The sequence below is a fragment of the Dermacentor albipictus genome, chromosome 9, assembly GCF_038994185.2.
Source record: "Dermacentor albipictus isolate Rhodes 1998 colony chromosome 9, USDA_Dalb.pri_finalv2, whole genome shotgun sequence".
NCBI lineage: Eukaryota > Metazoa > Arthropoda > Arachnida > Ixodida > Ixodidae > Dermacentor > Dermacentor albipictus.
In genome coordinates, this window is record NC_091829.1 from 47,859,279 (window position 1) to 47,871,129 (window position 11,851).

Consider the following 11,851-nt stretch of genomic DNA (forward strand, 5'->3'; position numbering starts at 1 on the left):
TTTGTGATTTTTCCTTCTTGATCGACGCTGACTGTAGCGAATGCTTTTACGTCGGTGTACCGGACTGCATCGACGTAACAGCAATTAACTCCGGGCGCGTGCATCGGCCTCTTTCGGCAGGGCAATCGCAAAATGTCACTGAATTTTAAACATTCGATTTCACTCAGCATGAAGGAACCAAGAAATAACGTGCTAACTTGGGCTGGCTGGTACGTGTCTGAAGAAAACGAGTAGCAGCGCTCAACAACGGCACGTGACTGGGCCAGACGAAGCGCTGACTTTCAACCAATATTTTATTTTTCACATAGCAATATATGACAATGCAGCCTGTACGTGAGATATATGAGGTTTCTTGCATCGACAAGAAAGGCGATGTATGCGTGAGTGTACCTTCGCTCGATCCTCACGAAGGAACTCGCGTATCTTGCGCGTTGATGATGACAATTCCATAAATTTATTTGTGCTGTTTTTACATTCTCTATCGTGGCTGTCTTCCTGGCACTGCATTCCTACTATGATATGTTCTCTCCTTCTTGCCTATTCAAGCCCCTGTGTATATATATGGCTGTGTGCACAATAAAATAATGGTTGAAAGTCATCGCTTCGTACGTCTGTTTGAATCACGTCTCGTCGTTCAGCGATGTTACTCGTTTTCTTCAAACCAAGAAACTCAGCCTTAATTTGGGTTTCGTAAAAGTTGGGGCGATCCAACGGCAGGGGTGAAGAAAGACTTGACAGGACTATTATGAACTTAATTGCCTAACTTGCATGCGTTCTGCTAGGGCCACCGTGATTAGGGCGAAGTAGAAGCAAGAACATCGCTAGTTTGTCTACGTACATGTTTGCAAGTGCTCCTAGAAGCTCTTGAACGCTGTTTGGACACCAAGGCAGGCACCGGCATCCTGGCGTGTTTCGTCCCAGGTAAAACTTTCGTTGTGCGCTCACGAACGAGCGCATACACGCTTGACAACCACGCGGTCAACGTGTGGCTCCAAACATATGTAATGCACATGCGTGCAGATAGCATAAACAGTGCAGCTTTTTTTTTTTCAGGACTGTTTACGATTACTGCGATTTTTGGGTGAAAGAGCTCGATACGTAAAACGCAAAATAAGGAACTTATGCCACGTGCGGCACAGCTAGTTAAAGGGCAACTTCGGTTTTTTTTAAAACTATATTAAGGTATTGTCATTTTCAAATGGCATTGACGGTCCTGTCACTGGTAGGATGGTTCAGTTTCCTTAGAAATTCATCAAAAATTTTGAGTAACCAATAAATGAGACACCGAAACGGGTAGCTGCTTTGTGTGACGTCACCAAGAGTCGATGACGTCAGGTCCTACACGACGATAATGTAAACAAGCAGAACACGTGCTAAACACGCAGTACACGTGGCGCTAACGCCAAAGAAGCGAAACTGGTGATGTCTCCTGACGACACAAGGAGCTTTTAGAGAGTTTCCGAACTATACAGCGGCTATGGCGGCTATTCAAGCGATGATTTCAGCGACAGTGGCGCTGTAGTCTCTGACGTCGCAAGTACAGGGTGGCCAGTAGAAAGTCATGAGTCGGGAACACCACCAATCTTTAAAATTCATTTTCAGGAAAGCTAAATGACTTGCAGCCATTTGGCACAAGTAATCAGAGTGCAAAAGAGAAAATATATTCAGAATTAAGATCAGTGAACACCGAAAAATCGCCGAGTTGCCCATTAAAACGAGCGTAAGCGTATGGTAGACCTAACTACTTATGCCATACTTTGTTTTGATAATCACGTACACTTAGTGCAAAAAGATAAATGGAACAGAAGAGGTTATAAGGGATGGCTTATGTGTCGCTGTTCAATCAACCTCTTCGGCACCAACTTAGGCCACCGCGGGTAAGCCCAACTTGGTATGTGCGTCGCTCTTCAATGAACCTCTTTGACGCCAACCTAGATAACTGTATGCTCCACTGCGTATGTGCTGATGTTCATGCAGTGACATCATATATATATATATATACTCCTCGGGGACCTGGAAGACCAACGACAACTCGTCGGCAGGGCCAAGAGGGAAGTCGAAGCCAAATGATTTCCTGTACTTCTCACCCCAGGGTGACACCGGGCCTCGCCAACACCACCTGTCTTCTAGGTGGTGTTGGCCTCGCTCGGGACACTGTTCTCTCTCCCTCTCTGGCACTCGGAGGAATCGGACCCGCCATACGCGAAGATTTCGCGGCGGCGCTTTGAGCAGCGTATGCGCTTAGCGTTGTTAGGGTTGACGTCAGGCACCTTCCGCACAAAGGGCCTTCTACCAGGATTCGTCGAAACGAGGGTTGACTTCTTCTGCGATGGTTAACGTCAGGCACCTTGCGCGCAGAGGGCCTTCTACCAGGATTCGTCGAAACGAGGGTTGACTTCTCCTGCGATGGTTAACGTCAGGCACCTTGCGCGCAGAGGGCCTTCTACCAGGATTCGTCGAAACGAGGGTTGAATTCTCCTGCGATGGTTAACGTCAGGCACCTTGCGCACAAAGGGCCTTCTACCAGGATTCGTCGAGATGAGGGTTGACTTGCATATCATATTGACCGCAAATAAGACGGGGACAGAGGGAGAAAACACATAAACAGCACGGGCGGTATGTGTTTTCTCCCTCTGTCCCCGTCTTATTTGCGGTCAATATGATATGCAGTAAATACCAACTAGGCCAAAGTGAAGTTCTTCGGAGGGTTGTCTTCTCCTTTCCTTGCTCGGTAATGCAGGAGGAGGGGCCCTCTCTCTGTGCCTGTCACGTGACATCGACGGAAGCAAGATCCCGCCCACACTTGTAGAGAGCCCATTTAAGGGGCTCCGAAATGTACTTTTATATACTTCATGCTTTTCTTATTTTCTTTCAACTACCTTTGAATAAACCGTGCAAGTTTCGCACTAGCAAATCATCTCGCCCTTGCTTGGTCGCCATGGTCTACCGGATGCCTGCAGCCCGCCGGCAACGCCACGCTACCCAATAAGTAATGTCGGTCGAGCTTCGATAGGCAGGCGCCGCTACTTCTCGGCAGCAGTACGGTACGCTACCCTGGAGTACGCAACAGCGTCCCGAGAGAGGGGCCCGGCTCTATACACACATTTCGACGGTGACAACACGGTGTGTAATAAGAACGCCGGCATGCGTTTTTTTTTTCGCTGCATAGATAGCACAGCGACGCAAATTAGGTATGTCACGCGCAAAATTGCGTAAACTGTGTCTTCAGCGCACACGGTTCCGGCTCGACACTCGACGTGGGATTTTAGCTAATTTGGTATGCTTTGAACTTTGAATGCCATCTGTGCATTAGTATATAACATGTCATTTGGAGTTCGAAGATATATGATAAAGGAGTTAATTAACCAGTGATTATCGCATAATTTCCTATGTTTACCGGCGCACTGGCGACAGTAAAGCCACATTTCTGTAAGAGTGTCATGTATCAGCTATGAAAACCTGCTCGGTGCATGGCCTTCAGCAACGATCGACACCCAACTATGAAAATGTGCTAATATCAGCTTTCTCAAATACGAATACCTAATCTTCGAATCCGAATAAAATGTCTAATAATCAAATGCAGATGCATTTTTTACAACTAAAAATTGTTTTTGACTGGAACATTACAATTGTTTTGAAAATTATAAATACGGGCTGTTTATAAATAGACTCTCAAATTCAGTAATTCACTCAGAACGTGTCCCAGAACACGTCCCAAGAAATGTCGATACCTCGAAGGGCAAGCGTGATTTAAAAAGGTTTATGCAAACAAAACAAAAATAGAGTGTAGGCTTTCAACCAATTCAAGTCTGCTTCTCTTAAGGAGGTCATGACACCAAATTTGCGAGCTTAAATTATGCATTGCATGTTAAGCCGTGCGCATCTTATAGCAAGTTGGCAAAATTTGAGTGTATTCGGTGCAGTAGAAAATTGGTATTTGATTTTTTTTTATGTCGCAGTTGAACCTTAAATCAGTCTGGCGACACTGAATGGTGACGAAATGAATGGGCATCCCCGGAAACATCTCTCTCGGTTAACAGAAGCCGGACTCGGCATGCTTTTGTGTGCTGCAAGCACCGAAATAAGTTATTGCAGCAGCTGGAAATACGTCATGGCCGCCAAGCACTAGCTGTTTTATTTCTGCATCTGCGGATCGGTGCATCTCTGGTTTGCTACTGGATTTTACCGCGCAAGCGAAGGAATTGCGGGCACATTTAAGCAGGGACGCCCTTGCTATGCATTTGGATGCTAGAATGTGAGAAGAAAGACGCCCGATGTGGTCTCGAACTGTTTCAAAGCAGACGACACAGAGGTGGCTCCTAAGTTCCTGACGTCACACAGCCTTGCCAAAATATAGCGGTTGCTATCGGTGGGTGGACTTGAGAGGCACGTGATTCATTTCGGGTCAAATGTGCGCTGAGAGCCCAGGCTTTCTTGTTTTTCTTTATTATAAGCATATTGGGCCCTCTGCTCTAAGTTACAAATATAAAATTATAACTGGTGGACGACCATTACCCATGGCCCCTTTAAAAAAATCCGGCATAACCCATCTCACGAACACTGTCGACGGTATTAAGATTCGCATTGAAGCGATGTAGCTATAGAATGTACTGCAGCGAGACTCCTCTGTCGCGTTTCCCTGTAGACACGCTGCGCCATCTAGCAGCGCCGCCGCGAAGCCCGCGCGTGCCCTCCGAAATGCATGGTGCGCTGGCCCGTGCGAACGCCGAGAATCGATTCCTCGCTGACCGCATACCCAGGAACCCAAGTTGAGGTAAAATAGGTTCACATCCAGTGCAGATCGTGGCGAAGCTCGCTGAAGTGTCCGGCTGCGTTTTGTTTTTGACGCATTAACTAAGCTCTAGAGGTCCAATCAGGATTGCCCGCGGTGGCTGCCGCTATTCTAGCTCACTGTAGTAAAAAAAAAGAAAAAAAAAGAGAGAGAGAGAGAGAGAGAGAGAGAGAGAGAGAGAGAGAGAGAGAGAGCTAGTTCGGTCGAAGTGACACGGTATCGATCGCCATACCCGAGGCTCAATTCAGGAAACTTCACGCGCTTGAAATTCACGCTCGGTACGTGGCGCCGAGCCGAAAACGGGTAGAGTTGAGGGAACGTCGAGGTGTGTTAGGCAAGACACGCGGCGAGCAGTGGGATTATCCGCCGTTTGGTGAAATGCATATAGAAACGCGGTTCGGTCGTCAGACTGTGTCGACAACCGAATCCATGTAAGCGAAGCCAAAGAAGCTTATGTGGCACGATGACGTTCGGAAAACGTCACGGACATTCCCGGCTATTACGCTGTCTCTCAGAGTTCGCGTGTTAGGCCGATACTGACGGGAAGGGAATGAAAGGAATGGCTCGGTCCTCGGAGAGATCGCTTGCCAAATGGCTAGCGGGGCGACGTAAGTGTATTTAATTCCTTTAACCATGGGACGTCACGTTACTCCATGCTTATTTGAAAAGAAATGATTACAACATCGTAGTGGGTATGAGAAGATTTATTGCGCTATAGATTAGTGGCCGAGTCATGAAAATAAAACGCTGCGTCCTGACAGGATGTAAAATCGATAAAAAACTCAAAAGGAGCGAGTTTAAAACATTAAAAGTTCACTACAGCGAGGGGTTTGTACTGAAGGCAAGAGTAAATCCATCATTTTCAATGTAATCGCGTTCAAAGGCGAGTCGCGTCATCTTACTGACAGTCAGCCAACCCGAGACTAGAGAATCGTCCCCAGTCGAGGGCGAAGCAGTAACGGGGCTGTTGAAAAGGTCCTTCGGAGTGAACAGGCTAGTCACGTGAGCCCCGTTCCCGGATTTATCGAAGAGCGTGAATAGACACGTCCTCTGAAACGGCCATTCAAGCGGCTGGTTGTCGCCGTCCCCACGGTGCACCTTCACAGACGCGCTCAGTTCGACCAGCGTGATGCCGTCAATGCAGATGGTAAGCTGGACCCTGTAACCTGGAGCGATGACGAAGAGCGGGCTTACGACGTAGTGTATGCCAACACGAATCTTGGAGTATTGGCATACCGTCCACGTGTACCCGTCGACGTGCTCTTGCTTCCGCGGACGCTCGAAGACAGCGGCTTGCGCAGCATCTTCGGCGCGCGAAGGTCCGGTGAAGGCGACCGCTGTCAAACGTTCATGTTGTGTCAGGCGGTGGTTGATCATCTCGATAGCGCCAAAGATGTCGCGCAACATAGTCCCGTTCACTTTCTTCACGTCATCCGCCGCCTTGGACGCGGTCCTGGTCGCCGTAGCTTCGATTAGCTCCAGGACGCGCTCGTGCGAAAGCTGAGTGGTCTTCGTCCCAGCCGGCGTTGCAGCCGCTTTCTCACCAGTCACGGCACCACCTTCATGCTCCGCGTCTCCGTCTCCCCTCTCGACCAAGGCGCCGGAAGAAGATTCAGCTGAAGCCGCAACGGCCTCTTCGCGTCGCTTGGCTTTCCTAGAGCTGGTCTTCCTAGTTCCCGAATGAGCGGTCTCCAGGTGACCGACCAGTCGCGACCTCAGCAGCTTTCCGGAGCAGAGGCCACAGGTAACCTCGTAGCAGTCTCGGACGTGAGCCTCCAGATCTTCCAGGTTGCCGGTGTAGCTACAACCGTAGTCCTTGTTCCAACAGCACGCTACCAAACTGCGCAGCATGTCAACATCGGCGGTGGCCAAGGGCACGGCCCTGCGCGGGCGAAGCAGCTTCCCGTCCATCGGGCACCGTAAGGTGCTGGAAACCTTCACGCTTTCGAGAAAGCACGGGCCGCAATAGACGTGCTTGCAGCTCAGGGAATAGTGCTCGAAAGGCACCACGGAGCACAGCGAACAGACAGGCAAGCCGACTGGTAGCTGATCTACGAACCGGATGGAACGCCCGTCGAGAACATTGCTGAATCCTTTCAAAATGTATTTCTTCGGCGCAGGTGCGGAGGCCATGGTAGTACGTACAGCAGCACGTAATCGTCGACGAAGCTCAGTGAGAATGAACGAGCAGTCGCGGTGCGTCGTCTTTTACGCCGGTGAAGACTTCGTCCGCGCCAATCAAATGCCGAGATGGCGAAGAAAGAAAAACATCTGCAGTGTTGCATTCTCGCAACGTGCACACGTGCACCAGCCCACGTATATGGCGAGAGAAACGTAGATAACTCGTGGTTACTGCTTATTGGACTGCCTACCGTTTCTTGCATCTCCTTTATCCGTGATATCGGCGATAAAGGAAACTGCACGACCGTTTATCTTTGCTGGACGTTTCCGCAGTGGGTATGCGCCCCAGTTGCTGTCATGACACTTCTTGCGTCAATCGTTTTTTCCGCGTAAGTGTCCGGCACGCTTTAAGTAAGTATTAAAGATCTCAAATAAAACAGTTTAAAGTGGTAAAACGTTCTTTCAAAACTCAACTTTTAATAATTAAAATGAAGGTCAGATGTCATATTTTGAATTTCGCGCCAACGCGTGACCGTAGACAACCATAAACCTTTATTTTTGAAACAGTGTTCGACTCTCGGTGGGAGGTCTCCTCATTCCAGGAACCCTCTGGCCTTCGCTGCCTCCTTGGCCCTGGCGACGAGACATCGTTGTTGTTCCAGGTCCTCGGAGACGAGCTTGGCCTCCCACGTTTCTATGAAGAATTTAACTCGTTGTGGGAGTAGCGGGAGCGTCCCTATGGCCGTAGGGAGGAGGGGAGTCGATCGGCGCTCCTTGCAGAGCTAGCAGGGTCGGTGAGGTCACGCGCATCCTCGTGAGCACTCATTGAGGTTCGGGGGAGCACCCTTGACCGACCCTACGTGAGCGGGAAACCCGTGAATTGAATTATGCGCGAGAGCATATGGACTCGAGCTGCTAAGACGACGAGCAGCTTGCCTGGCGATGCAACCCTTTTGAAAAGCCCTAACTGCCGTTTTGGAATCGCTATAAATCTCGGACGGTCGTGGGCCCATGTGACAGACGTGCATGCACGCTTTCATCCCTTTCAACTTGCCAAGTTCTCGGAGAAGCGGCGAGAAGTTTGGGTTTCAGTTATTTGAACGCATCTTTAATTTATTACAGAACTAATTATAAACAGGTAGAAAAAATAATAAAATTAAAGCTTTGTTGTAGAATTTAAAATGCCTAACAGTTTCTTTTTACTTTTGATTTTATCATATGTTTGTTACGTACGGCATGGGGGCTATGGCTTTTCTGTTGCCATGGTTTCGGATCTTCTCCCATGGGTTCCGTGTTTGCGTAGGTCCTGAGTTTCGCGCGCGTTCTCAAATAGCTTCTATAGTTGGGCTCGTGAGCCAGTCTGCGTTTCAATCGAAGGTAAGTGTTCTCAATTGCTAACTGTTTCTGATCAGTATGGCCTGCGGACTTACGTGTGACGGCCCTGTTTTTCACCTTCTTTAGAGCTTACGGTTGGCGGAAAGCGCGCTATGGAAAGCGAATACGAAGGTAAGTTATCATCACATTTTTCATTCCTCCCACTCACGTTCCTACCGCTAGTCTGCCGCTTTTAATGTGCAGTCCGGTACTATACTCTCAATGTCACTCGCGTAAAAAAACACGCAGACGTCTCTTTACTGGCTATTGAGGATCTGAACAATGAGGAAAACAAGTGAGCAGTACGCTATAGTCGCGTCGACATGGCTTCCATGTCGAGACCGACATGGCTACCGTCGCATAAGCTACGCCTTGCAGGAGGACGTGCGCGCCATATTGGAAGCTGCTGGTGAACATATTAAAACAGGGAACCTTCCTGTTGTCGCGTCCACCTCCTTTCGGCCAGTGGAAGTTCCCAAAGCACCTCCGAACGTTGCGAGTGGCGGCATTTGCAGCGGTGGACAAGACTGGCGACAGCATTCATAGCGATCACAGCTTTCCGGTGGAACCCGGCAATGTGCTTGACAGGCGTAAAGCTTTACACAGCAGGACACCCAGTGGCGTAGCAACAGGGGGGGCCGGGGGGCCGTGGGCCCCGGGTGCAAGGGGCCAGGGAAGGGGGGGGGGTGTCATATACGTCTTAAGACACCCCTCTTTCCGCCGGCTACACCCGGGGAGGGGGGTGACAGAAGACCTATGGGCCCCGGATGCCAGACGACCTAGCTACGCCACTGAGGACACCGTAACGGATTCTAGCACAAGCACATTGTTGAAAGAACTGCACATTAATTGCATTATTGAAAGGAGACCTGCGAAAATACAGCTTAGAATCAAATGCACCTCACGATGGCGTCACAAATCTTTTAAAGGTTGGTTGCTCGTATTCTACGTTGTGTGAGCTACCAAACAGTGTGCTGTAGTTACAAGACAGAAATTGATACTGATGCTATGTCTGGTTCATGACATGCTGTAGAATCTTATGCCAACTGTTTAGGACCAAATTAATATCTAACTTCTCTATTGCCACTTCTCTATTCCTTCTCTAAACTTCTCTATTGCCAAGACATCATTTACGTTGCAAAGCTTTCAATGCTAACTGGATCCCAATTTAGCTTTATGCAGTCGGATACAACTCAAGTCTGTAGTGAAGCCGCAGCCACTGTTCCTCTGTGAGGCTGCAAATAGTTTGTACTTAAAGCTTTCCAGTTGCCTAAATAAGGCGCTAACCATAAGAATATAATTGTAAGCACATAATTTTGTACGCTTTCACTCGTCTATTGCAGAGGAACGGGGAAAGCCTAATTCTTTATTGAACTGAAATAAATTGCTTGCTTTGCTGCAACTATTTATTGCCAAGTTTCACTTCATTTGACAAGAAAGTTTCATAAGTAAAACGGGGTCAGCAGTGAAATGAACTGCACCGTGGACTTTTGAAGAGTGAAATGCTCAGACTCCATACACTCTGTCCATGTCTGTTGCACACCTCATTGCTTCCACCGGTGAAGAGACTTCAATAACAGCAGACAGAGGTATCAAGTACGACGCCGTTTTGAAAAGGTCGCATGACAACGATGTTGTTTGCTTCTGTGATTGGCAGGCGAAGTAACACAACCCCGCACGATCCGTGTGCCATGGTTGCCAACTGCTGTTTTTTTAAGTTGTACCCTACTATAGAGAAGCTGGCACGCTTTCGCTTTTATTGCCAACTTGTTGCTGTACAATCGCTTGTATTTTCGATTGGAGCATGTACACGTGTGCCTGAGAGAATGTTGAAACTTTCGCATCGACCAACTGGCAGTTTTAATCTTTCATAAAACTGTAAATATTTATGTGTATGCAAAAGCAAGCAATGTAGGGGAAAAAAAGTGATTGTCTGTTTGGAGGGCTGCAATTGTAGTAGAAGTCCGAGGTTTGATTGTTGAAGAGGCCCGAACCGATGTACACGAACCTACCTTCTACCCACCACAAAATTAGTAGTTTGAGGCAAAAAATGCTTTGCATTAATGATGCACTCAAGAATGCAGAGTCCTTGACTGCTGCTAATTATAGTACAATTTAACAGCACATTCTAGCAGCTTGTTGTAGATGGCAGACATTCTTTTAAATTTTGTGCTGTGCATTCATTTTTGGTAGGATGCAAAGGAACTTTATTAGCGATGATTCACTTTTACACGGAACACACAAGCAGCAATCAACCTAGAACAGCACTAAAAAGCAGCGCATTGTTTGCAGATCACTCACTTTTCTGGCAACTTTGCCTTTCCTATTTCACTTGCTTCAAGAAGTTTTTTTGCCAAAGGAACGGAATAACTTGGCATGTAGTCTCGGGCGAGGTAAAGGCTGCTGACAGAGAATGCGCCAATTCCTGGTGCAATGATCGTTTTCTAGAGGTAGCTGAAACATACTCTGAAGATGATATTTTCAACGCGGATGAGACCGCATGTTTTTATCAGCTCCTGCCAGACCGGACGATGCACTTCAAAGGGTAGCAGTGCAAAGGAGGGAAGAAGTCGCATCTTTGCATGACAGTCCTGCTCTGCTGCAATGCAACAGGCATGAAGAAAATTGAGCTGCTCATAATAGGCAAGTATGCGAAGCCTCACTGCGTGAAAAAGTCATGTTGTTACCGTACGACTACTGCGCCAACAAACAAACCTGGACGACCAGAGAACTCTTTTCCGAGTGGCTTCTCAAACTTAACGAGCAAATGAGGAGGGATGACTGAAGAATTCTACTGCATATTGACAGCTCTGCTCACATTGTGAATGTTCGCTTGACGCACATTTGCTTAGAGTTTCTGCCACCAAGCAACACGACCTTGCTGCAACCCCTAGACTAGGGCATTATAAGAAGTGTGAAAACAGAATTTCGTAAGCACCTTGTGCAGCAGTTGATTATCACGCTCTGCCTAAAGCAGCCGACTGCAATCAATATTCGTCGGGCAGCGGAAGTGCTCACGGGAGCTTGGTGGAACTTGAAGGCGTCCACCACTAGCAACTGCTGGCGAAAAGCAGGGCTTGTCAAAGTGCCTGTGCAGCTTGAAGATGGCCTCGAGGTGACTGACAACCCAGTAGACCTGTGGACCAAGGTTGTGTAACTGCTGCCCATTGTCTCTTCAACGACTACATGGAGAACCACAGCACAGCACTAATGGCTGAAGAGATTGTTAACTGTGTTTACTACCTCTCCAGTGGCGATGACGACCCGAAGGAAGACGACTGTGGGTCATCGAACACAGAAGATGAGATCGTGTCGAACTTTCCGTTTTCATCGCTTGGTGCAATGACATACCCGATGAGGTATTGCGCAAAGTGGAAGATATAAAAGCATTCCTAATCGGTCATGCATGCTGCACTCGCCAGAAGACAGTAATTGATTTCTTCAAATAAAGCAGCCTTGAAATGAGCAAAACATTTTTATTTGAGAGCATGCTTGTCTGCACACGCATCTACTGCCAAGGTACATCATTTTCATTCCTAGGTTTGTCCACTGGCTTATAACCAT

At 48.0% G+C, this 11,851-nt stretch overlaps 3 protein-coding genes across 6 annotated transcripts in view; 1 reads left to right on the plus strand and 2 right to left on the minus strand.

Annotated features, from left to right (window-relative positions):
* LOC135916188 (E3 ubiquitin-protein ligase rfwd3.S-like) overlaps window positions 1-1,049 on the minus strand; it is a 47,446-nt gene extending 46,397 nt beyond the window's left edge. Inside the window, exon 1 of one of the 4 annotated variants that reach the window (XM_065449461.2) lies at window positions 839-1,046. In XM_065449461.2, coding sequence (XP_065305533.1) covers window positions 839-957 — 119 coding nt within the window. In that variant the 5' untranslated portion in view covers window positions 958-1,046. Of the gene's footprint in view, window positions 1-838 lie in introns of all 4 variants that reach the window. The other 3 variants (XM_065449462.2, XM_065449466.2, XM_065449467.2) reach the window with 3 other exon arrangements.
* Window positions 1,050-5,478: 4,429 nt separating this feature from the next.
* On the minus strand, window positions 5,479-7,115 carry LOC135916165 (TNF receptor-associated factor 4-like). Its single transcript, XM_065449427.2, has one exon. It carries the CDS (start codon window positions 6,923-6,925, stop codon window positions 5,609-5,611), a length of 1,317 nt encoding a protein of 438 aa, XP_065305499.1. The 5' UTR covers window positions 6,926-7,115; the 3' UTR covers window positions 5,479-5,608.
* Window positions 7,116-8,218: 1,103 nt separating this feature from the next.
* LOC135916190 (YTH domain-containing protein 1-like) overlaps window positions 8,219-11,851 on the plus strand; it is an 82,587-nt gene continuing 78,954 nt past the window's right edge. Inside the window, exons 1-2 of the mRNA XM_065449470.2 lie at window positions 8,219-8,290; window positions 8,375-8,419. Of these exons, the coding sequence (XP_065305542.2) occupies window positions 8,401-8,419 (19 nt within the window). The 5' untranslated portion in view covers window positions 8,219-8,290; window positions 8,375-8,400. The remainder of the gene's footprint in view (window positions 8,291-8,374; window positions 8,420-11,851) is intronic.